Source organism: Podarcis vaucheri, assembly GCF_965113315.1.
Source record: "Podarcis vaucheri genome assembly, chromosome: 13".
NCBI classification, from domain to species: domain Eukaryota; kingdom Metazoa; phylum Chordata; class Lepidosauria; order Squamata; family Lacertidae; genus Podarcis; species Podarcis vaucheri.
Genome location: NC_138751.1, coordinates 28,303,083 through 28,328,127, shown reverse-complemented (window position 1 = coordinate 28,328,127; position 25,045 = coordinate 28,303,083). Strand labels below are relative to the sequence as shown.

The following is a 25,045-nucleotide window of genomic DNA, read 5'->3' as shown; positions in this document are numbered from 1 at the left end:
AGGATCACTCTCTCACACACGCATGTACTTCCTTCCCCTCTCCACCCAGCTGTTGTATGTGCCTCTGGGCAAATACAAGTCTCACTGGCATAAAAGACCCAAAGCTTAGGACATTTGAGCCAGCCCCCTATCAATGTCCCTGTACGCAGATGCCACTTTGAGTTGTCACCTGGTAGCAATGCTTAGTTATATCACGGTTGTTGGGATGTCCAATCTGTCATAGAATCATGTCAAATAAATATTAGGTTGTGTCCAATGCTAGTCATACCCCGAGTTGACCCATTAGAAATAATGGGCATGGGTAAACTATTAATTTCCGTGGTTCTACTCTCTGTGTAGGATTTAGCTGCCCGCAACCCACTTTCTTCTTCATTTCCTCCCTGCCCCCTTCTTCTTCTTCTTCTTCAGGCTGATTGTGAGCAAACCTGAAAGGAAGCTGGTGAAGGGTTCAGGTTTCCATCTAGACCTGCTTCTGATTGTTGGCTTGGGGGGTATTGCACCCCTTTTCGGCGCACCTTGGCTCAGTGCCACCACAGTGAGGACTGTCACACATGCGAATGCCCTGACGGTGATGTCCAAGACTACAGTCCCAGGGGAGAAGGCCCATGTCCAGGAAGTCAAGGAGCAAAGGATCACCGGCTTGCTGGTGGCCATTCTTGTAGGTGAGTTCTTCTGATACAGATTCCAATTTTGGGGGTGTCTAGGGATCAAAGTAGATACTATTTACTTACAAAATAAGTATTTTTATACTGCCATCTCATGAAATATCAGGGAGGTGTACAATGTTGAAATGTAGAATACGATCTAAAAAAAATAAAAATACAGATAATTATTACGGTGAGTGGCTAACATAAGAATATCTTTAATAAAAACTAATTCATAAATGACAAAAAAGGTTTACTGATAAATATTTTATGAGGTCTGTTGAAAGAGCAGACACCAACTAGGCAATACTGAAGGCACCTCTCTGATACACAATTATATATTGCTGCTGTTAGTGTTGTAATACTATTGGGTTTTTAGTATTGTGCTCTTCAGATGAAGGGTGGCATATCAATTTAATAAATAATAATTTTAACGTAAAAAAAGGTGAGTGGCTAACAAAAATTTAAACAGCTGCAAAGGCCTATCCGCATAAAAAGGTCTTCAAAAGATGCCTGAGAGTAAAAAAATGAGGATGCTTCCCAAATCTCTGCTGGAAGAGTGTTCCATTAACATGGGATTGGTGACACTAAAAGCCTGATTTCTGGTCGACCACCTGTCAGGTGTCTGAAATGCAAGGGATAAGTAACAGTGCTCCTCTGGTGGATCTCAGTGATTGGGCTAGGATGTAAAGAGCTCAGGGGTTCCTTAGGTTTTCCTGGAGCCAAGTTGTTCAGGGCTTTGTATTTCAACACCTTGAATCTGGCCCAGTAGTATATGGGCAGCAGAAGTTCCTCTCAGGTGCCTGTTCCCATCAACAGTGTCACTGCTACATTCTGCCTGGAGCTTCTGGACCAGGCCCAACGGCAGCTCCACACTGAGTGTGTTGCAGTTATCCAGTCTCAAGGTTACCAACGCAGTTGCCAAGTGATCCTGATATGGCCCTAAGCTGCCGTATAGCTTTGGGCAGGCATGTTTGCTCCTATTTCTTCCCTGTTCTCTCATAAAGCAGGGTGTGGCAAGGTGTCTAATTTTCCCATCGAAAGGAGCGCAGAGAGACGGGAAGAGCTGAACATCCCTCACCTTACTGCCCTGCACTCCTTTGCTTCCACTTAGGCACTTTTCTCTCAAGCCAGCTCTCGCTTTTCACCAAAAACTTTTATCACTCGCTTTATACATCAGTCGTGGGAACCCTGTGACCCTGCATGTGTTGTTGGACTGCATCTCCCATGTTTCCCAACTATTGGACATATCAGCTTGAGCTGATAGGCCTTGGAGTCCAAGAACATTTGGAGGGCCACAGGTTTACCCTGTGGTTATATATGAATGGGGCAGACACTGGGAAAGCATCCCCACCCCCAGTTTCTTCCCTTGGCACTGTCCAGCTTTGGATGAAAGAGGCGTGGAAGGGCTGGATGAAAGAGGGGAAATTATGGGTTCAGTTTCAAACTAGTATGAATAATCTGCTGGACTTGATAGGTAGCAGATTTATGAATGCCCTTGAGGAAATACCTGTTCTCACAAATCCTTAATTCACCCGTGGATCTCATTGCCATGTTCTGATAGTCTCTGGAGTAAGTTTATTTTGAGAAGAACTGGATAAAGCCATCGAGGTGGCTACTAGGTCTACTAGCCCTGATAAGAAGTGGTGCAACCCCCATGCTTGGTGACATCTTGAAAACCAGATGCCGGGGAAATAATGAACAGGGGATTAATTATCGCCATCAAGTTCTGGTGTCGTATCTTAACTTGTAACTCTTGGTAGACAGAACAGAGAGCCAGATGGACAGTTGGCTTGCTGGGTGGTGATTGTTGTTTGTGTGCCTTCCATTTGGGGAGGAGAGCTTCATTGGTGTCACCTTCCAGCTGAAGACGTGCCATCCTAAGTAACATGTGCCATTGCTTTTTACCCGCCTGCAGGCCTTTCCATCTTCATGGAGCCCATCCTGAAGCTCATTCCACTTTCCGTGCTCTTCGGCATCTTCCTGTACATGGGGGTGACATCCCTAAATGGGATCCAGCTTTACGACCGAATCCTTCTCATGCTGAAGCCGCCCAAATACTACCCGGATGTGCCTTACGTTAGAAAAGTAAGCCCAGGGGATCAGAAAAAGTAATGCTTGGAGGTTCAGGGAGAGCTGTGGTGGACGAAACAGATAAATCCCCGCAGGCTAGGAACCCTACTGTTTGAAACAATCATATGGGGTCCCTGATAGTCATGGATATATCTAAAAGGCTTCAGTAGACCTGGTGATCAGTTGTAGAACCTGGCCCTGTGTGTTAATGTCAGGGCTCTAGCTGAAACTTGAAAAATATTCAGGATGCCTCTGAGCATGTAGAAAGTATATTTGCTTTGTCAAATGAGTCACTTGTGGGATAAGAGAGGGAGCGAAGTACTTTTGTGGCAGAAAATATAGTTTCCAGAAAAGCTGCAGCCTCTTTAGTTCTCTCCCCCCCCCCTTCCCAATTGACCATTCTATTCTCTGATCTTGAACCTAAAATTTTAAGAATCGTAGAGTTCTTAGGGGCCTGATTTCAGCTTAACTCCAGCTGGAGGCTTGGATCAATACGGGATTCACCATGGCTTAGTTCTGGAGTCTGTTTTCTGTGCCTTCAAACCGAACCAGAAGACATGGGAGTCATAATGAAGCACAAAAGTGCATCTGACAACATGGCTGCCCAGTGATACAGGAGAAGGGGGAAGGAAGGTTTCCTGGTGAGAAGAGGCAGACGATGGCCTCCAAGTAACATTAAGGCCCACCATCCCAGTTTAGAACTTCGTTGCAAAGAGAAACGCACTGAAATAGCCCCAGGTGGGGCTGTAGCTCAGGGGTACAGCATGTGCCTCACAAACAGAAACTTCCAGGTTCAGTCTCTTCAGCTAAAGAGGCCTTAGGTAGCAGTGCTGAGGCCTTGGAGGTCCATGGCCAATCAGGGTGAACCATCACAGGCTAGGCGGTTTCAATGGCCTCAATCGGTGCTTGGCAGCTTCATAGGAAGATGCACACACAGAGAAAGGTTGAGGCATACTGAATGGTATGACTTGGCCATTTTATTTTGAAAGGAGGATTGCTTCTGAACTTTCAGTGGTTTAACTGGGCTTTATGAATCGTAGAATCATGGAGCTGGAAGGGACCATGAGGATCATTCAACCTCCTGCAATGGAGAAATGTGGGGCTCAGACCCATGAGGGTTTCATGCTCTACCAACAGAGCTGTCGGCTGAGAACCATGCTATCTATCTGTCTACAGACCTTGGTTGTCAGACGGGAGACAGGTAGACTGCTGACACCTCTGACTGTTTCTTGGGTCTTCTTCCTTTAAAGGTAAAGCCTTTGCGGATGCACCTCTTCACCTTCACCCAGATTTTGTGCCTGGTCTTGCTGTGGGCAGTGAAATCCACCCCAGCCTCCCTCGCCTTGCCTTTTCTCCTCATCCTGACAGTGCCTGTGAGACGCTACCTGCTGCCATGTTTCTTCAGCAATGTTGAACTCAAGTATGTAAGTATCGTTTGGCTCCTCCTGCTCGTCGAGCAACAGGAGGTTTAGATTCAGGTCTCTGTGTGGCCTAAATAGGAAGAAGGAGGGGAACAGCTTGGGATTTTTAAGAGTGGTCCCTGTGGGAAATGTTTGTTTATAAAACCTGGATTTCCCCATTAGGTCACATCCACACCATATATTTAAAGCACGCTGTTCCCCCAAAGGATCCTGGGAACTGTAGTTTACCCCTTGCAAAGCTACCACTGCCAGCACTGTTAACAACCTACAGTTCCAAGCATCCTTTAGGAGAAGCCATCTGCTTTACATATATGCTATGGGTGTTGTCCATGCCAGGGAGGGGGAACCTATGGCTTTCAAGATGTGCTGAGACTCCAACTCCCATCATTTCCAGTCACTGGCCATGCTGGCTAAAGGTCTTGGAAGCCTGGAAGTTCTCCATTTCTGCTTTATGAGGTGGTTTTCAAACCATGTCCCAAGGAACTGTGGAGTGCTTTAGACATGCTACTGGCGTTCCTCAAATTGAAGATTTGCGGGTGGCGCTGTGGTCTAAACCACTCTTGCCGATCGGAAGGTTGGTGGTTCAAATCTCCGCGACGGGGAGGGAAGGGGGGGATAAATAGGTACCACTCCGGCAGGAAGGTAAACGGCGTTTCCGTGCACTGCTCTGGTTTCACCAGAAGTGGCTTAGTTATGCTGGCCACATGACCCGGAAAAACTGTCCAGGGACAAATGTCGGCTCCCTAGGCCAGTAAAGCGAGATGAGCGCCGCAACTCCAAAGTCGTTCGCGACTGCACTTAACTGTCAGGAGTCCTTTGCCTTTACCTTTTAATGGCAGGCCACCTGTCCCTAATAGCTTGTCCATTACTATTGATCTTCCTCTGCATGGCACAGCTAGGAGATGGAAGGGTTTGAGATACAGGAGATCCAAAAGGAAGTACCGTACTTCTCTACACAGCACGTAGTTAAACCATGGAATCCTCTACCACAAGATGTGGAAGAGAACATGTCTTGTGTCTTGATAGCACAGCAGGGAAAGGGAGTCGTTGTCTGGGGCCTTGGAGAGTCTTTGCCAGTCAGAGCAGACAGTATTGGGCTAGTTGGACCAATGGCCTGTTTGGATATATAACACAGCTTCATGTGTAATGACTGTCAAAGGCCACCTAGCCATCCTTGACAGGCGAAAGACATACGTTTCTCAGATCCAAGAATAGTGCTCTGTTTGCTGGACCACCTCTAACAGTATATCTCTCCTCAAATTTCCTTCTAGTTGGATGCTGATGATGCTGAAGTGGATTTTGATGAGACAGAAGGCCGGGATGTTTATGATGAAGTCCAGATGCCTCTTTGAGCACACAGTGTGCTGCATCCTTATGACAGATAAGGAATCTAGAGCCCTCCACCAAAACACCAGGCAAAAAACCCCAAACAAAACCAGAATCTGGAGAACGTTTTCCCCTTATGTATGTTTATCAGTATACAAAAGTGGCATACTGGTAATTACCCCATAGATGTAAATAACATGTTTGACAAAACATGGATTCTTTAGGATTTAAATAGCTAGCATATGCTTTAGATATTTTTCAACCAGCCACTGTAGTTCTGTAGTGAAATGTTAACAAAGATTTAGAAAATATATATATTTTCCCCCCAGAAGGTATTTGGGGGCGAGGGGGAATCAAAGCTATGCAAGAATTGTGAGGAGATGGGAAGGGCATCCATGGACTCCACTTTTTATATTACCTGTCAACCCACTGCTGTGTGTGTGTGTGTGTGTGTGTGTTTCCACACAAGTGTGTATGCATGTGTGTAAGGCATTATCCGTTGTGTGCAGAAAGCCCCACCCACGGCCTTCCCAAGGCAGGAAGTACTTCTGCCACTGACATCGATATGAAGTTTTGGAAAGAAATGCTGAAAATCCAATTTATATCCTCAAGACGGGTCAAACAGCTAATGTCAGAACGGACCAAGATGCACAAATGAAGCTGGGAAGAAGTGACATGTTCTTTCTCGGACCTGGGAGATGCTAGGTCAGAAAACTCTGAGCACACAAATAAGGCACAGAACAAAAACAACAGCGAAGAAAGTCAACATCCTGGCAAAGGAAAGAAGCAACAACCATCACCTCAGATTAGAAACGTGATATGGAGGAATGGCAAAACCACCCAGTTGCGGAGAAGGATCAAGACTGCTCCTTGAGCGAGAAGGCTGTTGGGTTAACAAAATCAGTTACCATATGTCCTGGCACAGTAGGGAAGTCCCCCCCCCAAAAAAAAAAACCAGGTTCAAGGGAAAGCTGCCCCCCAGATTTAACTCTTTTTTGCAATTCCCCCCTAGCCTGCCCCACTTGGACTAAAACTATGGTGCTAAAAAGTCTGGAAGGCATCATCTAGAAGAAATGTCTCTGCCTAGTGCCGCTCTGCCTTGCTTGCATCCATTGCCGTTAAGTAAGAGCATATTACTTCTTCATGGAAGAAAAAGCTATCAAGGGCTCGTGGTGGCAACCAGGAGTAGAGGCTGGTGCCTCTGAATATTAGTCACCATAGCAGGAGAGTCTAGCTGTGGGCTTCCTACAGGCATCTTGGCTTGCCACTGTGAGAACAGGATGCTGGACCACGTAGGCTTTTGGTTGGATCAGGCAGCAGAGCTCTTTTTATGTCCTTATTAAGGCCACTTTAAGAGAAATGCTCTCTTTAGTATGAATTAGCTACAAAAAATAAGCTTGTCTTAATGGAGAACGATAACCAGGGCTGGGCGTGTGTTGAAAGTGCAGAATCTGTTGTCCTCTGCAGGCAGGAGTCCCGGGACTCTTTAACTTTTTTAATTTTTAAAGGAATTCTAGTCCTCATGATACAGGGAATGCTTGCAAATCTCTTCCAGCAGGTCCTGTCTTTCTCTTTTGCCTCCCCTGCCTTGCACGGTAACACATACCAAAATATATGAAAACCTGTATCAGGGAAGCATAGCTGAGCAGATGCCTGCAAACAAGATTTAAAATTTGCAGAATATATTCTTATTGCAGAGTACATATTTTATTTTTTTCCACAGTATACACATATAGCTACAATCACTCTCATATGCACCTGTCTGAGTGGTGCATGAATGTGCCAATAGCAGCTCTGCTTAATGATTTATGGCTAATCTCATGCATTGCTTTATGGGGTTCCCTATCCTCCACTCTCCTCCTAAAAGCTGTGTGCTAGGTGCTGTTTCTCTTCAAACAGCCAGCAGCCTTAAATCAAGGTATATGTCCTCACTGACCTTCATCTGGCTCCTACATGCTGCCTCCACCACCACCAAGTCAAATAGCTAACGATAAGCTCTCAGGCAAGTAGCTTCCTCCTCCTGATTCTACCTCACGCGGCTAACAAGTGCTACACCTGTCTGTTGAAATGATCCAGACCCTTTTGCACTGGTCTGATGCACAACCCCATCATCTCCCCTCGAATATACGAATCATGTCATGCTATCCCTCAATATATTTAGGATAATTAAAAAACTTCACTTGTTGTGACAAACAGGAATCCAGAGCTGGCAGTAGCTGTTCTAGCATAAATAGTGTTTTTAGTGGTTACTTCCTCAAAAGAAAGTGACCAGACAAATCTGGTACCACATTTTAATTTTTTTAAAAAATGGGCAGCCTGACTTTTCTAAATCCCAGGCATGCGTGGGCTACTGTGGTGATTCACTGCAAGCAAAAAGCTGTCGCAATATGCCCAGCAGTACTCTGCCCGTCGTAGCTATTTTGCATAAACCAGGACTGAACCCTGGGCTCAAATTAAGGGTTGGTTAGCATGAATTCAATTAGCAATAGGATTAGGAGAAACAAACGGTAGCATTTCTTCTTCCTATTGCATAACCAATTTATGGAACTAATTGCCACAAGCTGTAGTGATGGACGCTAGCTCTGGTTATGTTGTTTTTATTTATTATTATTATTATTAAAAGGATTTGATGATTCAAGGACAATCAGTGGATGTTCGACACGACAAATCAGGAGAACCTCCATCTTTGGAGGCAATATACCAATAGCATACCACTAGATAATGAGGGCAAACTACAAGGGAGGGCAATTTGTGGCATGCCTTGTGAGTTTCCCAGAAGCAGCCAACTGGCTACTGTTGAGAAGGCAAAAAATTAGATGAACCATTGGTTGGAGTTTCTGTCTTTTATTTATGCAGCCTCAGGGGGAACAAATCAAGAAACACATTCCAGCTTTTAATCTGAGCAAAATGGTAAATTGAACAGACCGATTAATTAGTTAATGTTGTGTGTCTGTGTGTGCATGTGTGAAGGGGGATCTTGAGACTAGACCCCTCTTTCTTGACAGAATTAACCATACCAGCTTGTGTCGGCTGAAGGTCGACATTTCCACGTTACATTAATTAAAGACATAAACTCTAAGGGCTATGTAATTGTATCCTGAAGCCACACTGCTATAATTAGGGTTGCCATTTGGAGGGGGGGGTAGTCTAGCAGGTTTCCTTTGCCTTTAACAGCTGCATGACAGGCAGAAACTCAACAGATGGACCATTTTTTCCAGCCTGGCATTGCAGTGATACGGCAAGCTTTACTGGCTGATTTTTTAAAAAATAAAATAAAAATTTGCCACTTAATCTAGGTGTTAAAGGCACAGGAGTCCTCTCAGGAAGAAAGTTGGCATCTCTAGTTGTTGTACACATTTTAAGTTGGTGATAATGAGCTTTTGTAATTTATTAAAATTCATTTTTAATAGCTTTTTGCTTTGCTAGGTTAAAAAAAATATACAATGCAGGATTTCACCTGCGCTTTGCATGCAATTGTGTGCTGCATTTCCTTTATGTTATTTTTCTCCGATTGACTTTAGAGATGATTGATTCAGCCAATTGTATTACAATTGTTTTCTTGATTATAACAACAATTAACAAAAGCAATAAACCTTTTTCTTTCTTTTTTTTAAGAAAAACAGCAACTTGTTCATTGTCTTTTCAACCCAAAACCAGTCTTTGGGTAATCACTGGGTCAAGGGGCAGGATATGGTCAATTATCATTGTTACTGAAGTCCATGTGAGCACTCTTCAAGGTGAAAGATTTACGTCTTTGTAGGGACAGGCCTTTTCTAATGTGATCGGTAGTTTTTTTCTGTTACGGCCAAACAACAAGGCCTAGGGGGCTACGGGGTGGTGTGCTTGGAAGCGAAGTGCTAACCCAGCAGCCAGGGCTGCAGCCAATTCCCCAAAGCAATGAGCCTGGTCATGAGTTCAGCAAATCAGATGGACTGGCATCCAAGGGGAGAGGCAACTAAGGTTGCTGGGGATCCCCTATGCTGTGGGGTGAGTGGGCAGGGGGCTTAATCCTGGAAGCAACTATGGAGTTAGACTCTGATTGAAGGGATGAGATTAAGGCCTAGTTTTCACTTTTTGGTGACAAAAAACTGTGTTATGGATGTTACCACTTCAGATTCCAGGTGAGGGGGTCCCAAAGTTGAACAAATATATACTCTACAACCTCGTGGTGGTGAACAAGTGTGGTGAACAGCTTTTATGCAGACATTTATTCGGCATCCATCCTGATTTGCTTGCACAAAGCTTATGTGGCAATTAAACTATGTCTGGTCTTCATTATTTGTTGATTGGTTTACAGGTGATTAGAAGTAAATGAGCATTCATCCCGATTTGCTTGCAGGGTGATTTAACAGGTCTTCCCCCTAATCATTCGTTCACCCCCCACTTTTCAATTAATTTCCCTGTCCCTTTCCAAACCACAAAGAGGTTTGTTTACAGTTTATTTTGTTGTGCTGGGGCAACAAAGTGCTTTAATCCACTTTAAAGGCACAGAGTTCCTTTATGCTTTTATATCCATCTAGAAAATATAGATAATCTGGAGGCACCCTAGGACACAAAGAGGAGGGCTTTAAAAAAATTAACATATGGTTTTGCTTTATTCACCGTGCAAAACAAAATAAGCATACCTAGAATGCACAGCCATCCGTGGAGAGATTTGGGTTGAGGATTGCAGCTCTTGTGTGAACAGAGGTTCTGTGGTCGACTCACTAAAGAAGTGTGTCTTGGAGACTGATGATACTGACAAAAGCATTTCGTCCACCCAGAAAATTAAAAGAGAGGAAGAGTTATCACCTGTCCTTATTTCTGAATTGCTAGTTATCTGGGTGCAAGGATTTATGTATTTTTAAACATAGGAGATTTGATCATATCAAACTTCATCTTCCGCCTGAAGGGATACAGTCTAGGCACAGCTTGGCCACCAGTGTGAAAACTAAGCCAAAATCATTGAGGTTGAAGAGGCAAGCTGAAGTCAGTCAAAGCAGTCCAGTTTGATGTGGCAGGTACATTGAAGGAAACAGGTTGTGGTGCAGGTGGGCTGAAGGAAGAAAAAGAAAAAAGAAAAAAGAAAAAAGGAAAGGAAGAGGAGGTGAAGAGTGTGTGGTGCCCTGGCTAGAATGGCAGCCTTAGACTTGGGAATGATGGAAGTTGTGATCTAACAATCTTTGGAGGCTCACAGCTTCTCCAACTTCTGCCCCACAGAAGTTACCACCCTCTTTGAGGTGGTAAGCCTGGGTCTAGGCCGCCGCACCATGTCAGACTGCAAGGGATGCGTGGCTCAAAGAACTGAATGCTCCATCGTATAAAAGAAATTCTGCAGGGCAGTTTCTGACTTTGCTTTTCCACCGACGTTTAAGTCCATCACATGCAAGTTAACATTTATGTATGGGAGAACATTCAGTCATGTGAGTCCCCAGTAGGAAGCAAACTATCAAAAGGGCTGCATACAAACCGGCTTGCTAAATGTGCACGAGTTGCACAGACCAGACTTTTCTGTTTCCACTTCCGTCCACACCTGAGCACTCTCAATTGCCATCTACACTAGTGGGTGAAGCTTGATGATGATGCAGTTTGTGAGATGACGTTGCTGGAAGTTGGTAAGTTTGGATTCTTGCATCATCACTTTCAACAGTTTCTGTGTTTCCTGGCTATATTTGGTTACAATGGGAACATGCCAGAATCCACAGCCTTTTGCCACAGCAGGTGTGGTCCTTTCTCGGGCAGCCATTGCAGCACCTTTAAAAGAAAAAAGTTCCCTCATAGGATCTTAATTGTTCCCTTCATTTGTAGGGGTAAGTCGAATCCCTCACATCCTCCTCCTCCTCTTGCCCGAGCTGGCGGCATTTGCAGTATGTGTTGCTGTCAGCTCTCCTCAATTAGTACTTCCCCACCTTCCCTAAATTCAGGAAACCTGAGGTCCATTATGAGCATCCACACAGGTATTTGTTTACCTGTATGTGGACTTTTTTTAAAAAAGGTTTTCTTATATATGTAAAAACAGGTTAATAAAATAAATAAATACATGTTGCCCCTGGCCCTGAGCAGTGCCTCATCAATGGAAGTAGGGGTGGTAGTGATAGAAAGCACTCAGCAAACCTCACCATACATAAGTGCAGCAGAAAGTTTATTGCTATGTACACAAAGTGTTGAAAAATCCATCATTGTCTATTTTACAGTTGGGGTGCAGACCTTTTTTCAAACTCGGGGACCTGCTCCTGTCTGAGAAAATGGCCCAGAGCCATGTGGCAGCTGTAGGTGGAGCCAGAGGCCAAAGTGTGAGGAGCCAGAGATGTGAAATTTACCTTTGTACACCAGGGTAGTTTCTATGAACATGCAGGACACACCCCTCTCAATTCCCCACCCAATCTGCCAAGATGCATTATCAGAGCTTACGGACACATTTCAGGCAGGCAAGAACATTCAAGGAAGGTAGGAAGTAGGATGGTGAGGGGGGTGGCCTATAGAAGAGGCCTGAGGGCTAGATTTGGTCCCCGGCCTAGCATTTCCTCACCCATGCTGTATTATACAGTGTACTATAGGGATGCCCACGTGGCAGCCTGTGTGTTCTCATCTGCAACGTGGTAAAGCGACAAGGGTAGAAGAAGCAAGCCCACTCCCAACAGAATTTACGTTTAGCAGCAAATTAAGCGAGAAGCAAAAATGAGCTGCTCTCCGTAAAATGGCAAAAATGCAGCATAACAGAATATTCTCGAAGCAACGATAACCAAATGATTTGCTGCAGAGGGGGGAGATGGGAGCAATATCTTATGCCGCTGGGATAGCTCAGTTCCCAGTGGGCAGAGCATGAGACATAATCTCAAATTCATGGGTTCCAGCCCCACATTGAAGAGAGTTGGACTAGATGATGCTAGGGGCCCCTTTCAACTCTACAATTCTACTTTTCTATTATCTTCACTGTCACACTCATGACAATCAATACGTATGTATTCCCATAACGTTGGGCTTTTCCAAACATATATTAGAAAACATAACAAAAACATTAAAAGCATGAATACAAATTAATCATAAATATGATAAGTGCCCTCTATAAAACTTGATCCATGCACAAAAGTTGCTATCTCAAAAAATACTTTGTTACAACGGTTTGCAACACATATATTACATTATTTACCACACTTACCTGGGAGTAAGCCCCATTGAACTCAGTGGAGCACGCATCTTGAGTAGACATATGCAAACTGCATTGTCAGTGTTAAGTTGTGGGTTGACATAGCAGCCGGCACAGCGATTTCTTCAAGTAGCTCTTTTATTCTGGTAAGCTGGAAATAAACTGACAGCGAACAGCTCAGCCGGCCTGTATTTATAGTCAGCCGGCTGTCAACATTGTAACCATAACAGCTCAGAGTTCCCGCCTAAAATAACGGACGCGGACCTGAGTGAAAACTATCTACAGACCTGAGTGGAAACTATATACAATATCCCCCTGTTGGCCCAGGGTGAAACTACACTACATAACACCCCTCCCCACCGAGATAAGGCGTTAGTTACAATCGTAATGGTTTCCTTATATACAGCACTACGCGTAATGGTTCAATTAGGCACAAAAGCATATCGGTTACATTTCCCCTACTTAGACCAACAGTGATACCTGTCCAACAACATAGTCCTTTAAATAAGTTGGGCGCTTGGAAACTCTGCCAGACCGCCGGGGACTGGTAGCCAAGTCCGGAGGGCCACACAGTTCTCGCTGAGGCTGTGGTGCGACCCTAGGTGGCGTTGGAACCAACTCCCCTGGATCCGCTGCTGTGGGTGGAGCCTCCACAAGTGGAGTGGTCTGAGTCTGTTCTGAAACGGCTTGGTTCGGCTCCACGCTGGCAGTTTGCGAGGGAGGTGTAGGTGGGGCCTCGCCATCTGTACGTGTCTCTTCCGGAGCCGCAAGCGCAGTTGGGGGCACCTCGGTAGTGTCCAAGTTCCCAACCCTGCGCCTAAGCTGGTCTATGTGCCGTCGCCACAAGCGTCCGTCTTCGAGTGCCACCTGGTATGAGCGAGGTCCAGTGACTCCCACTACTGTGGCTAGCACCCAAGGGATGTCCCCCACATAGTTCCGGGCAAAGACCTGGTTTCCTGGGACAAATGACCGTGGTGCGTTGGCACAGCCTGGGGGTTCAGCCACGGCAAAGTCTGGGTGTAGCCGGTCGAGCGGTGACCTGAGGCGGCGGCCCATAAGCAGTTCAGCAGGGCTCCTCCCTGTGGCCGCATGAGGGGTGATGTGTTGCACGAACAAGTATTCGGCGACCCGCTCATGCCAGTCTCCCCGGTCCAGGCGCGCCAGTGCCTGTTTTGCCGAGCGCACCATTCTCTCCGCTTGCCCATTGCTGGATGGATGAAATGGTGCCATTAGGGCATGGCGGATGCCCAGTCCCAAAAGATACCGCTCAAACGTGCCTGACGTGAACTGCGGTCCGTTGTCCGAGACCAGGACATCAGGACACCCATGCGTTGCAAACAGGCCTCGCAGCACCCAGATGACAGCTTCGGTAGTGGTGGAGGGCATCAGGGCGACCTCCAGCCATTTGGAATAGGCGTCCACCACTACCATAAAGGTCCGGCCGTGAAAGGGGCCAGCCAGATCGATGTGCACCCTCGACCAGGGTGTCTTTGGCGTCTCCCAGGTGTGTCCCTTAGCTGCCGGTGGTGCAGGCCTCGACTCTTGGCACGCTTGGCAGGCGGACACCCAGGCAGTGATGGCATCGTCCATATTAGGCCACCAGACGTAACACCGAGCCAACGCCTTCATTTTGACAATTCCCGGGTGGCCAACGTGCAGAGCCTCCAGGACGTGCTGACGGAGTCCCTGGGGAATCACGACGTGGTCTCCCCACAGCAGACAGCCGCGATGAGCTGAGAGTTCATGTTGTCTGGTTGCGAAGGGCTGGAACTCCGATGCAAAAGGCCCTTGTGGCCACCCCCTCCACACCCAGTTGAGCACCCGGCTGATGGTGCGATCCTGGGCAGACGCGGAGGCCACAGTGGCAGCCGATACAGGCGCTGTCGGAAGATCCTCAATCAGAAGGAGCAATGAAGCTGGAGCCGGGTCTTCCACAAATGCTGGAAGAGGGCAACGGCTGAGGGCGTCGGCATGGCCCATCGATTTCCCCGGGCGATGGATGAGCCGGTAGTGGTAGGCAGCCAGGAAAACAGTCCATCGCAGCATGCGTGGTGAGAGGACCGGTGGAGTTGGACGATCACCGGCGAGGAGGCCCAGGAGTGGCTTGTGGTCAGTGATGAGGTCAAAAGTCCTGCCATAGAGGTATTCGTGGAACCTCTTCACTCCAGCCACAAGTGCCAATGCCTCCTTGTCGAGCTGGCTGTAATTCCGTTCCGTCGGAGATAGTGTCCTGGAAAAGTAGGCGAGCAGTGCTTCTCTTCCATCTGGAAAACGGTGACTAAGGACAGCAGCGATGCCAAAAGGTGAGGCGTCGCAGGCAAGGACCAGCGGCCTGGATTCACTGTACTGTACCAGCACACTGTCTGAAGAAAGGAGAGCCTTGACCGCGTTGAAGGCCGCCATCTCCCGATGACCCCAGGCCCAAGGCGTCTTAGTGCTAAGGAGTCGGTGAAGAGGCTCAGCCACTGTGGCTTTGTGGGGCAGGAACATGTTATAAAAGTTCAGCAGCCCCAGGAATGCCTGCAACTCCGTTTTGTTTTTTGGGGTGGGGGCCTGCTGGATAGCGCGGATCTTGGATGTGGTTGGATGAAGGCCGGAGGCATCGATAAGATAGCCCAGGAACTCTACCTGTGAAACGGCAATCTGGCACTTCTCCCTCTTTACCTTGAGCCCGGCCTCCTGGAACCTGGTCAGCACGGCACGGAGGCGCTCGAACAGCTGCTGGTGTGAGTCTGCAGACACCAAGACGTCATCAAAATATGGTACCACGCCCGGAAGCCCTTGCAGGAGACGCTCCATAAGTCTTTGGAAGATGCCAGGAGCCACACTCACCCCGAACTGCAACCGGCGGCAACGGAATGCCCCCCGGTGGGTGACGATCGTCTGGGCCTCAGCAGTGGCATCATCGACAGGCAGTTGTTGATAGGCTTGGGCAAGGTCCAGCTTAGCGAAGACCTTACCCTCACCCAGGGAATGCAGCAGGTGGTGGACAACAGGAACCGGATAAGCGTGCTGCTGAAGTGCCTTGTTAATCGTGCACTTGTAGTCAGCGCAGATTCTCACCGACCCATCTGGCTTGACCGGCGTGACGATAGGGGTTTCCCACTTTGCGTGGTCAACCGGCTCCAAAACTCCTTGGGCGATCAGTTTGTCCAGTTGTTCGTCCACCTTAGCCTTGAGAGCAAAGGGAACCCGGCGTGGCTTTAGCTTGATGGGGGCGACTTGTGGATCAAGGCTAAAGGAGATGGGCGTACCTGTATATTGTCCCAAGGTGCCGTCAAAAACCTCGGCAAAGTCTTTGACCAGACCCTCAATCTCTGCGTCAGAGATGCAGTTGATGCCGGTGATTTCCAGGCCGAGGGCATCAAACCAGTCTAGCCCTAGGAGGCTTGGCCGCTGACCTTCGACCACCACCAACCGGAGCAGGCCCGAAAAATCCTTGAAGGCGATCCGGAACCGGCCAACGCCTACCACGGGAATGTCGTTTCCCTGGTAGTCTCTCAAGTGTACGCGGTGAGAGTTGAGTTGCCTTTTGGACACTCTGGGTACCAGTCTTTTGAGGGTGCTCCATGACACGATGGACAGGGCAGACCCGGTGTCGATCTCCATGTCACATGGAGCTCCTTCAATGAGCACCGTGACGTTCAGCTTGCGTCGCGTCGACGAGTCGGTTTGGCCAATCGTGGTTCCAGACGGGCAGCGGCAGTTGGTGAGAGCGAAACAACTTTCCTTGGCAGACTGGAGTGAAGACTTGGACTTGCGAGTCGATGAAGGGGGGGTGTCAGACGGAGCCGATCGGCAGACCTTAGCGATGTGGCCCCTTCTGGAACACTTCCTACAGATGGCGTCTCTGAATCGACACTTGGCACGGGAATGGTTGCCTCCGCAGCCAGCACATTCCGGTTGGCCCTTGGAGTTCTGTTGGAACTTCCTGCGCTCCCGCTTTGTCTGGTGCACATCATCGTCTTCACTGGAGGATGCCTCATCACTGCTGGCCTCTTCATGATGCACCGGAACTGGCTCCCTAGCAAGACGCGGGCTGCTGGACTTGCGGATCTCCTGAGCGGAGCGTTCAGCAGCTTCTGAGGCCACAGCCTCCTCAATGGCTTTCTGTAGCGTGAGGTCTGGCTTGGCTAGGAGACGCCGTTGCAGATGGATGTCCCGGACCCCGCAGACGATTCGATCCATCAGGGCATTGTCTAAGTCTCGGAACTCACAGTGCATTGCAGCCTGTCGCAGGGCGGTGGTGTAGTTGTTGATTGACTCCCCCTCTGCCTGGTTCCGGTGGTAGAACGCATGGCGGGCAGCAATCTTGGACAGCTTTGGTGCGTAGTGGCTGCGGAGCTTCTCTTGGATCGTGTCCCATGGTGTTTCCTGGACTGCTTCAGGCGCAACCAATGCTCGGGCCGTCTCAAACACCTCAGGCCCACAGAGGCTGAGGAATAGGCCCCGCTTCCGATCCTTTGATACTGCTGTCAGCTCGTTGGCTTGGAGGTAGCAGTCGAACCGAGCGAGGTAGGAGTCCCATGATTCAGATGCTGGCGCAAACGGCGGTAGAGGCACAAGTGAAGCCATGATTCCGATGCCGGCGTGAAGGGCGATGGATGGAACACAGTGCTCCAGCCAGAACAGTCAGCTCTGAATTGGTTCTGCCCAGTGATTTCGCTCAGTGATTTCGCTCTGTGATTCAGCTCAGTTCAGAGGCTGGCCGCATCTGGCTGTGCTCTGATGTCCATCCATCCCATCCTCGTCGCCAGGGTTAAGTTGTGGGTTGACATAGCAGCCGGCACAGCGATTTCTTCAAGTAGCTCTTTTATTCTGGTAAGCTGGAAATAAACTGACAGCGAACAGCTCAGCCGGCCTGTATTTATAGTCAGCCGGCTGTCAACATTGTAACCATAACAGCTCAGAGTTCCCGCCTAAAATAACGGACGCGGACCTGAGTGAAAACTATCTACAGACCTGAGTGGAAACTATATACAGTATCCCCCTGTTGGCCCAGGGTGAAACTACACTACATAACAGTCAGCCTTTTACAGTAGGTACAAAGGGGTCAGGGTCAGGGTCAGCCAAATCTACAGTTCTGTGTCCCCTTACTTGGCATAAAGTTTACCTTGAACTGACTGGGATTTAGTTTGCAGTAAATGTGCAGGTACATATTTAAAAGCTACTGCACAGATGCTCAAATCTCCACAAACTTGCTCATTCCCAACAGCTAAGGAAAATGGAGGAAGTAAAAGCAAAACGCAGTACGATTCAGGGTGGGCAGCGAAGGGTCCAAATGGATGGGTCTCGTGATTCAAAATGGGTTTGGGGGTTTGTCATTTTGCTTTGCCTTTTAAATTCCAAAACTTATCCTTATAATATAAATTACCTGTTAATGTGTTCCCCTCATTAGAACATACTTCCATGTTCTGTATGAGAGACAGGCAGACGTCACGCACACGCCTCCCTATCCCAGAGATTCCGGGAAGCAGAGAAATTATTCCCGGTTCCAACTGGAAAAACATCACGGAGAACAAACGAGCGCCGCTCATCCGCGGTGGCCCGTTTTTAACGCGGGTTGCTTGGGGGGGGAGGCGAGGGCGGGCGCGTTGATTAGCTCCCTCTGCCCCCTTCCCCGCCTCTCCAACCCATAACTCCTAATTGCATTCGGGTCTGTCTGTAAAAGTCGCTTTTGCGTATTGGAATCGGCGTTAATTTGACAGGCAACCCTGAAAGCAGGTGATTGGCTGCAGCCGGAGATGACGCCCTTAACAACAAAGGTGGAGCTGGAAAAAATTAGATTATAGAGAAAGAGAGGGAGGGAGGGAGAACAAAAAAATATGAAGCCTGGCATTTGACTGTAAAAATCTATAGACGAGTGTCATTTCAACGCAACGGCTAGAAAACAACACCGAGATTAGTGTCAATAATACCCAACAGGGAGTCACAAACTCCTCCTCCCCTCCCTTCCCCGTTGTTTACAAGGCAGGGAAACTGGCACCTTTTCGGGGGGGGAGCCGCTTGTTGCCAAAAATATGTCCGCTCTCAGAAATAATCTAGTGCCTTCGCTGCAGCTATTTCCTGCTCCTTCCGAGTTTTTATTTTTTAATTTATTTCGGATCGCTTCCCTGTCCCCCCCTCCCCGCCCTCTTGATGCAATCGTTTGAAGGTGGGGGAGGAAAGAAAGGGGAGGTCGCAGGAGGAATTAAAATCGAGTGCGTGTGATTTGTGATCGTTTTACAAGCGCCAAGCGAAGAGGATTTGTGGCAAATGCAAGGTTTTCCCCTCCTCTCTTTTCTTTTTTCCCTTTCCCCTCCTCCCTCTTCTCGTTTGACTACAGTGTTGCAAAAGCAGAGAGCAATAAAAACATACGCACATACACAGACACACACACACTGAACTCTCTCTCTACACACCCCGAGACACTTAGATCCACAACCTGGTGAGATCCGAGAGAGATCGGACCACCACCCCCGGAAAAAAAAATATGCTTCCATTTTTGCAATCCCGTTTAGGGAGCAGATGGAAAAGTGGGGACTTGTGAAGAAAGGCTGTGAGGTTGCCTAAGGATCCGGGAGCCGAAGAGACCGGCTGATTGGAAGAAAAAAGCAGAGCGATGGAGGCGGGGGAAGTGCGAGCTCTCTGCGGGGACTGGAGCGAGTCCACGCCCGGGGCCAGCGCTGCAGAGCTGGCGTGCATTCAACCAACGCTTCCCAGCTAAAGCGAGCCCGGGAAAGAAGAGGGGGGGAGGAAAAAAAGGGGGAGCTTTCCTCCAAAAGCCTTCCGATCTGCAGGTAGGTTGCAGACGTAGAAGGGGGCTCCGAATCTCCCCTCGAATCAGCTCCGGCATGGAGCCCCCCGTTGCAAAGGAGGGTGGGTGGTGGGTAAAGGACGGATCAGGGGGAGGGGGGGAAAGCAGGCACGATCCGAGGCGACGCTGCCTCCAGCCGGGGCTGCCTTTGCGGCAGTGCGAGCGCATGTGGAGCTCGCCATTAACCCGACGCTGCGCTCCGCCATCTGGGGCTGGAGGGAGGCGCTTTTGTTCCCTCCTCGAGCTCCGGCGGAGGAAGACAAGCAGGCGGCGGCCGCTGCTCGGAGGAAGCAGCCACCGTCACTGCTCTCCTCTGCCTGCGTCTCCTGGGTCCTCGGTAAGGCTGAAAAAATGGGGGCTTCCACTCATTTATCGGGGTGCATCTTTTTTTAAAAAGAAAATATTATTTCGGGGGTTTTCCCCTCCCGCTTCAACACATTTTTGGGGGAGGGAGGAGAGTGGTGTTATTTTTAAATATATTCAATATTTGAGAACCGAACAGGTTTTGTTTTTTTGAAAAACGTGTTTTGGGGGCGCGCCCCCTTTCCATCAAGCAGGGCATCGGTGGGGGGAAGCGGATCGGAGCCCCTTTCCGCCTTCCATGTGCTTGCTTAGGCGAAAGAGGCCGCCGCGTTCGGCCATGGAAGGGCGAGAGAGAAGGCAGGCGGTGGCGGGTTCTCGCACGCCGATCCTTGCTCTGCAGGGGCAGAAATAATCAGGCGGTACAATCCGGGGGTTCAGAGACTCGACCCCCCTTTTTTCTTTCTCCCCCGCCCATGGTTTAGGCTTATTTTGGAACCGAGGGGGCCCTGTTCGGGTTAGAAGGGAAGGCGAGGCGGTGGAAACAACCAAGCCGCCGCCGCCTTTCTCTGGCTGCCTGCAGAGGGAGAGAAGCCAATGGACGGCGGGGGAAACGCACTCATTTTCCCTTTTCTTTCCACCGTCCTCGCGCGGTAGTTTTGCTCCCATGCCTTTTCCATTGTACGAAATCGAGAGCCCAAAGCCGCCGCTCGATTTTATTTTGGAAAGGGTATTGTTCCCCGCTTTCCCCCCGCGCGCTGGGGACCTTTGGCGAGCTCGGTCGGCGCAGCCTTTCCGACCGGCTGCAGCCAGCGCGCTCCTCCGCCATCCGGAGGGTGGGTCCATGCAGGCGAGGTCTTCGGCGTCCCTCCCTCCTCTTTTCCTCTCGCTCTCTCCCCCGACGAGACGCTTTTTTCGGGGGGCCCCCCGCTGCGGAGCGAGTGTGGAGAATCGGGTGAGCGGGCTTTGGCTCCGCCGAGTTCCCGTGCGCCCTAGGCGCGCAGGGGGAGGCGCTCCCCGGGGGTCTGGGCGCTGCTGCTGGTGGAGGCGGCGGCAGAAGCAGCGGCAGCAACAGCCACGACGTGCTGCCCTCCCTCGGCTCTGCCTGGACGCCCCCAGCCGGGCATTCATTTCTCCCTCCCGCCAGCCTGCCTTCCCCGCCCCCCTTCCACCAGCGGCTCCGATGGGGCTGCTGCAGCAGCGGCTCTCCGGCTCCTGCTCCTCCCCACTCGCGCCTGCCGCCGCCACAACGAGGCGGGCTTGTCTCAGCCTTCTTAACCGCCTCGACGAGGTGAGACCGACGGAGAGAAAAAGAGACGCGCAACTCGCCTGGCGGCCCCCTTCTCCACGCGCGCACCGGGCTTGGGGTCGCTGCCTGTTCCGAGGCTGACGGCGCGGGATCCGTTGCTTCGCGCTGCGGGTACAGGATTTGGGGGGAAACCACAACCTCGCCCTTCAGATTGGGGACGGCTGCTCTCGGTTTCCTCGGAATCGAAGGCGAGTTAATCGGGGGAAACGCGAGAGCCAGCCTCGCCTGCTCGACCACGTTGCCCGACGGCGGGGAAGAGCCACCCCGCTCAAGTGGCTGGTCTCTCTGGGGATCTGGGGCGGCGGGAAAGCGGTTTGGGGATACAAAGGGGGGGGGGAGAGTTAGAAATTTGAGTAAAGGCATTTGGTTAGAGGGAAGGACTGGGTCGCACTTCGAGGATTTACGAAACCAAGATCCAGCGGGGAAAGAGGGTGATCTCTGTTAACAAAGCGGAGAAATCGTATGGGGTTGTGTGTCGAAAGAGAGCTGGATCTTGAATCAATCCCGTAGAAATCCAACAAAGCGAAGAACGGGGAGGGGAAAAGAAATCTCGGGAGCGGGTGATCCGGTGATCCAAAGTTTCCTCCTCCCGGGAAGGTCGACCTAACTCGGTGGAGCGCTGGATCTGCCGAAGAACCGAGGCTTCGGTGGAGCCCTCCTTCCTCCTTGCCCTCGGGAGGAAGGGAGGTTCAAGGCCAGAGGGCTGGAGCCCGTCCCGGGGTTTAAAAAAAAGCAACGTGTGCGAGGGTGGGCGGGAGAGAGGAATCGGGCAGACGAGGCGGCGGCGGCTAGATTTTTCCTTCGGTGGCGCCCGCAAGGCGTGTGGAGAGGACGGAGGCGGGGGGAGGAGGCGAGGCAGCTGCAGCAGCCGCTCCGACGGCTCGGCTCGGCTCTCCCGCCTGCCTGGAGACAGGCAGAGAGCGAGAGGAGGGGGGCAGCAACCAGCAGCAGCTGCGGCTCTTCTGCTGCAGGGAGGCGGCGGCGGCGGAGATTGGCTGCTGCTAGCGCGGCCTCGGAAGAGCAGATGGAAGGGGAGGGAGGGAGCGCAGAAGAGGCACCCGCAGATCCCACCCCCTCGCCCGGCCTCCCTCTACTCCACCCCGCCCCGCAGGTCCGCCTCTCTTCCCCACCCACGCTGGCCAGGGATCCTTGGGCTTGATTCGAAGCCGATCCCTCCCGCCCGCCCTCTTCCTTCTCGGCCAAACGAATCGTTTCTTTTGCCTTCCCTGCAACCAGAATCCCGGGGATCTCTTCCTCCTCCCAATCAGGTCGCTCGGCTTTCGTTTCTATCCCCTCCCCCTGTCGCTTCCCTTATATAACACTTCCTGTCTTCGCTCTTGAGGACTAGCGTGCCAGTTGCCCTTAAAAAACAAAACAAAATACGGATTCTCTACTCATTTAATGCCCATATCCCTCATTCTCTTCTCCTGTGCACTCCACAAAGTGACCTCCTTCTCTTCATTCTCCTCTTCCCCATTTTTAACCACTATTGCCTTTTGCTCTTGCCCTTCCTCATAGCTGTCTGTGTAGGCTACCTCGTTTTTATCCTTTCATCAACTCTGTGAGGAAAGTTACACTGAAGGGGAGGGGGAAAGTTACTAACTGGCCCATTGACTTAGAAATGACCACCCCACCCCGAAAAAATCAAGGTGAGAAAGTGGAACTCCTGGAAGGATCAACTGGGCTGCACTAGAAAATTTTGCAGAACAGGATTCCAACCACAGCTTGTCCTGTTTTACATATTTTTAAAAGAAATTGCTAACTGGCCCGAGATCACTCACTTGACTTTTATGGCAGAGTAGATAATCAAACTTAGGCATCCTCGGTCCAAGTCAACACTCCAAACTCAAGACTACCCTGGCTGTAATCCCCCCCCCCCGCATCCCTCTACTGTGATTTATTCCACTGCATTTCCCTTCTATGTGACATAGATCCCACTTTGGGCCCTCCTATTCCTAGTGCTGTTGGAGGCCTTTTCTGTTTAGAGGATCCCGCTGAGACCTACTTCAGCTGTGCAGATTCCCGACCCCCACCCCCAACACTTAGCCCCATTTGTGAAATGGATTCCTTTCTGAATTCAGATTTATACGCCAATCAGAGCTAGATTTAGGTTTGGTGAGGCCCTAAGCTACTAAGGTAATAGGGCCCTTTATATGTCTAGCTGTCCTTTGTCAACAAATGGTTGTTGTTTTTTGTGTTGAATAAATGCTATTTGGTAATTTATGGACCTAATTGGTATCTAAAGCCCTTTGCACATAACAAAATATGTATTTATCAAGGTAATTGTTGAACTGAAATACAATTAATAGGTTTTTTTCTTTAGTTTTTTGGGGGGCAAGAGAGTGGGGCCCTAAGCTATATCTTATACATAAACCCAGCACTGACACCAATGAATAGATGTGCTGTTACAATCCTCTAGGCCAAAGGGTAGACAGATGTTGCTGGAGGACTGTTCTTATCTCTTGCCGTTGGCCATGATAAGATTCAGGGCCCAACTTTTCTCTAGGGAAAGAGAATTCCAGAATGTTCCTGTGGCCGTCTTTGGACATCCGCTGTTTCCTCTGCCTACAGGAAACCTTGCCCTCCATCCACCAGAGAAGATAATCCTGTTACTGTTCACATAATCACTTACCCAAGGGTGAAAGGAAAATGTGTTGAGACCTTGATTTTATCAAAACTCCTTTCTTTTTTAAAAAAAAAAAACTCACTTGAACTCGCAGGTTCAAGTTCAGGAGTTGTTATTCTGTGTGCAAACAAGCCCCCTGTTTTTGGAGGGGACGTGCTGGTGCTGTTAAGAAGGGCAGTAGTGGGAAAGCAGAGTCTGTAATTCCCCTTCGTTCCTGCTTTCAGGGTGAAAAGTGATTGACGCCATCGTGAAGGGGGGCGAGAGGGAGCTGGAAGGGGCAGACCCAGGAGGTGTCACCCTAGGGTCCGAGAGGTGGAGGATGAACGGAGAAGCGGATAGCCCAACTGACTTAGAAATGACGGCCCCCAAAAACCAAGGTGAGAAGGTGGGAACTCCTGGGAGGGTCAACTGGGCTGCGCCAGAAAATTTTGCAGAACAGGATTCCAGCCACAGCTTGTTCTAGTTTGCATATTTAAAAAAAGGAAATTGATTGCTGGACGAAGTAAATCCTTTATAGAAGTCTCATGAATTAGCTTACTGAATTTCTAGCCAGATGGGAATGCAGGAAGGAGTTTTTCTTTTTTAGCTAACTTGGTGCAGAAGAAGAAGAAGAGTTTGGATTTGATATCCCGCCTTTCACTCCCTTTTAAGGAGTCTCAAAGCGGCTAACATTCTCCTTTCCCTTCCTCCCCCACAACAAACACTCTGTGAGGTGAGTGGGGCTGAGAGACTTCAAAGAAGTGTGACTGGCCCAAGGTCACCCAGCAGCTGCATGTGGAGGAGCGGAGACACGAACCCGGTTTTCCAGATTACATGACTACCGCTCTTAACCACTACACCACACTGGCTGTCCATCTCTCCTCTGCCACCCTAGTTGCTTGCCTGATGGCAGTTTCTGGTTGTCTCTGGCTACCAGGCTAAGTGCTTAAATACAAGAATACTTTATTACCTCGCTCATGCATTCCTAGTCTTTTCTTGAGAATATGATGTTTGCCATCTATGCAGGGCCTCCTCCCCACCTCCCACTTTAATTATATTATTTAGAATATATTGGGGATTTTTCCTGGTCGTGGACAGAAGGTTGATTAAACATGAAATTTCCAGACCCTTAGGGTTCATGTTTGCATGTGTTGCTGTTGAACTCTTTATGGGAAAAGCTAAGACTTGCATGCTGGGATTTGTAGTCCATGGGTATCGTTTTGCTATGAACGTGGAACCCTGTTGGCTATTGCTTTGCTGTTATTTTATATATGCTTCTAAATCTTCAGCAAGATACTAAGAAGAGTCTATCTAAGGCTTGGTGAGGCAGAAGTAGCCTCTCTGTGCATCATTATATAAGCATCCTCATACTCCTGTGAATTTTGACACAACCCAAATTTGAAAAAGAGCAATTAGATTCTTGCGTACAAAACGGTAAATATTCT

At 49.3% G+C, this 25,045-nt stretch overlaps 2 protein-coding genes and 1 long non-coding RNA gene across 10 annotated transcripts in view; 2 read left to right on the top strand and 1 right to left on the bottom strand.

Annotated features, from left to right (window-relative positions):
• SLC4A1 (solute carrier family 4 member 1 (Diego blood group)) overlaps positions 1-6,824 on the top strand; it is a 43,970-nt gene extending 37,146 nt beyond the window's left edge. For both annotated transcript variants that reach the window (XM_082195664.1, XM_082195663.1), the window contains 4 exons: positions 409-662; positions 2,563-2,732; positions 3,968-4,141; positions 5,410-6,824. In XM_082195664.1, the coding sequence (XP_082051790.1) occupies positions 409-662; positions 2,563-2,732; positions 3,968-4,141; positions 5,410-5,490 (679 nt within the window). In that variant the 3' untranslated portion in view covers positions 5,491-6,824. The remainder of the gene's footprint in view (positions 1-408; positions 663-2,562; positions 2,733-3,967; positions 4,142-5,409) is intronic.
• Positions 576-18,793, bottom strand: LOC309516795. 3 transcript variants are annotated; one of them, XR_014213044.1, is made up of 3 exons: positions 17,965-18,793; positions 10,090-10,499; positions 576-700 (listed from the first exon to the last, which is right to left on the bottom strand). It is a non-coding gene; the product is annotated as an uncharacterized lncRNA (long non-coding RNA). The 3 variants fall into 3 exon arrangements; XR_014213045.1 differs by having other exon boundaries at positions 693-804; XR_014213046.1 differs by lacking the exon at positions 576-700 and having other exon boundaries at positions 8,069-10,499.
• Positions 18,794-19,020: 227 nt separating this feature from the next.
• The window catches only part of UBTF (upstream binding transcription factor), a 43,089-nt gene continuing 37,064 nt past the window's right edge, over positions 19,021-25,045 (top strand). For 3 of the 5 annotated variants that reach the window (XM_082195668.1, XM_082195669.1, XM_082195665.1), the window contains exons 1-2: positions 19,021-19,369; positions 23,846-23,998. In XM_082195668.1, coding sequence (XP_082051794.1) covers positions 23,941-23,998 — 58 coding nt within the window. In that variant the 5' untranslated portion in view covers positions 19,021-19,369; positions 23,846-23,940. Of the gene's footprint in view, positions 19,370-19,512; positions 19,724-20,974; positions 21,107-23,845; positions 23,999-25,045 lie in introns of those variants that run through there. The other 2 variants (XM_082195666.1, XM_082195667.1) reach the window with 2 other exon arrangements.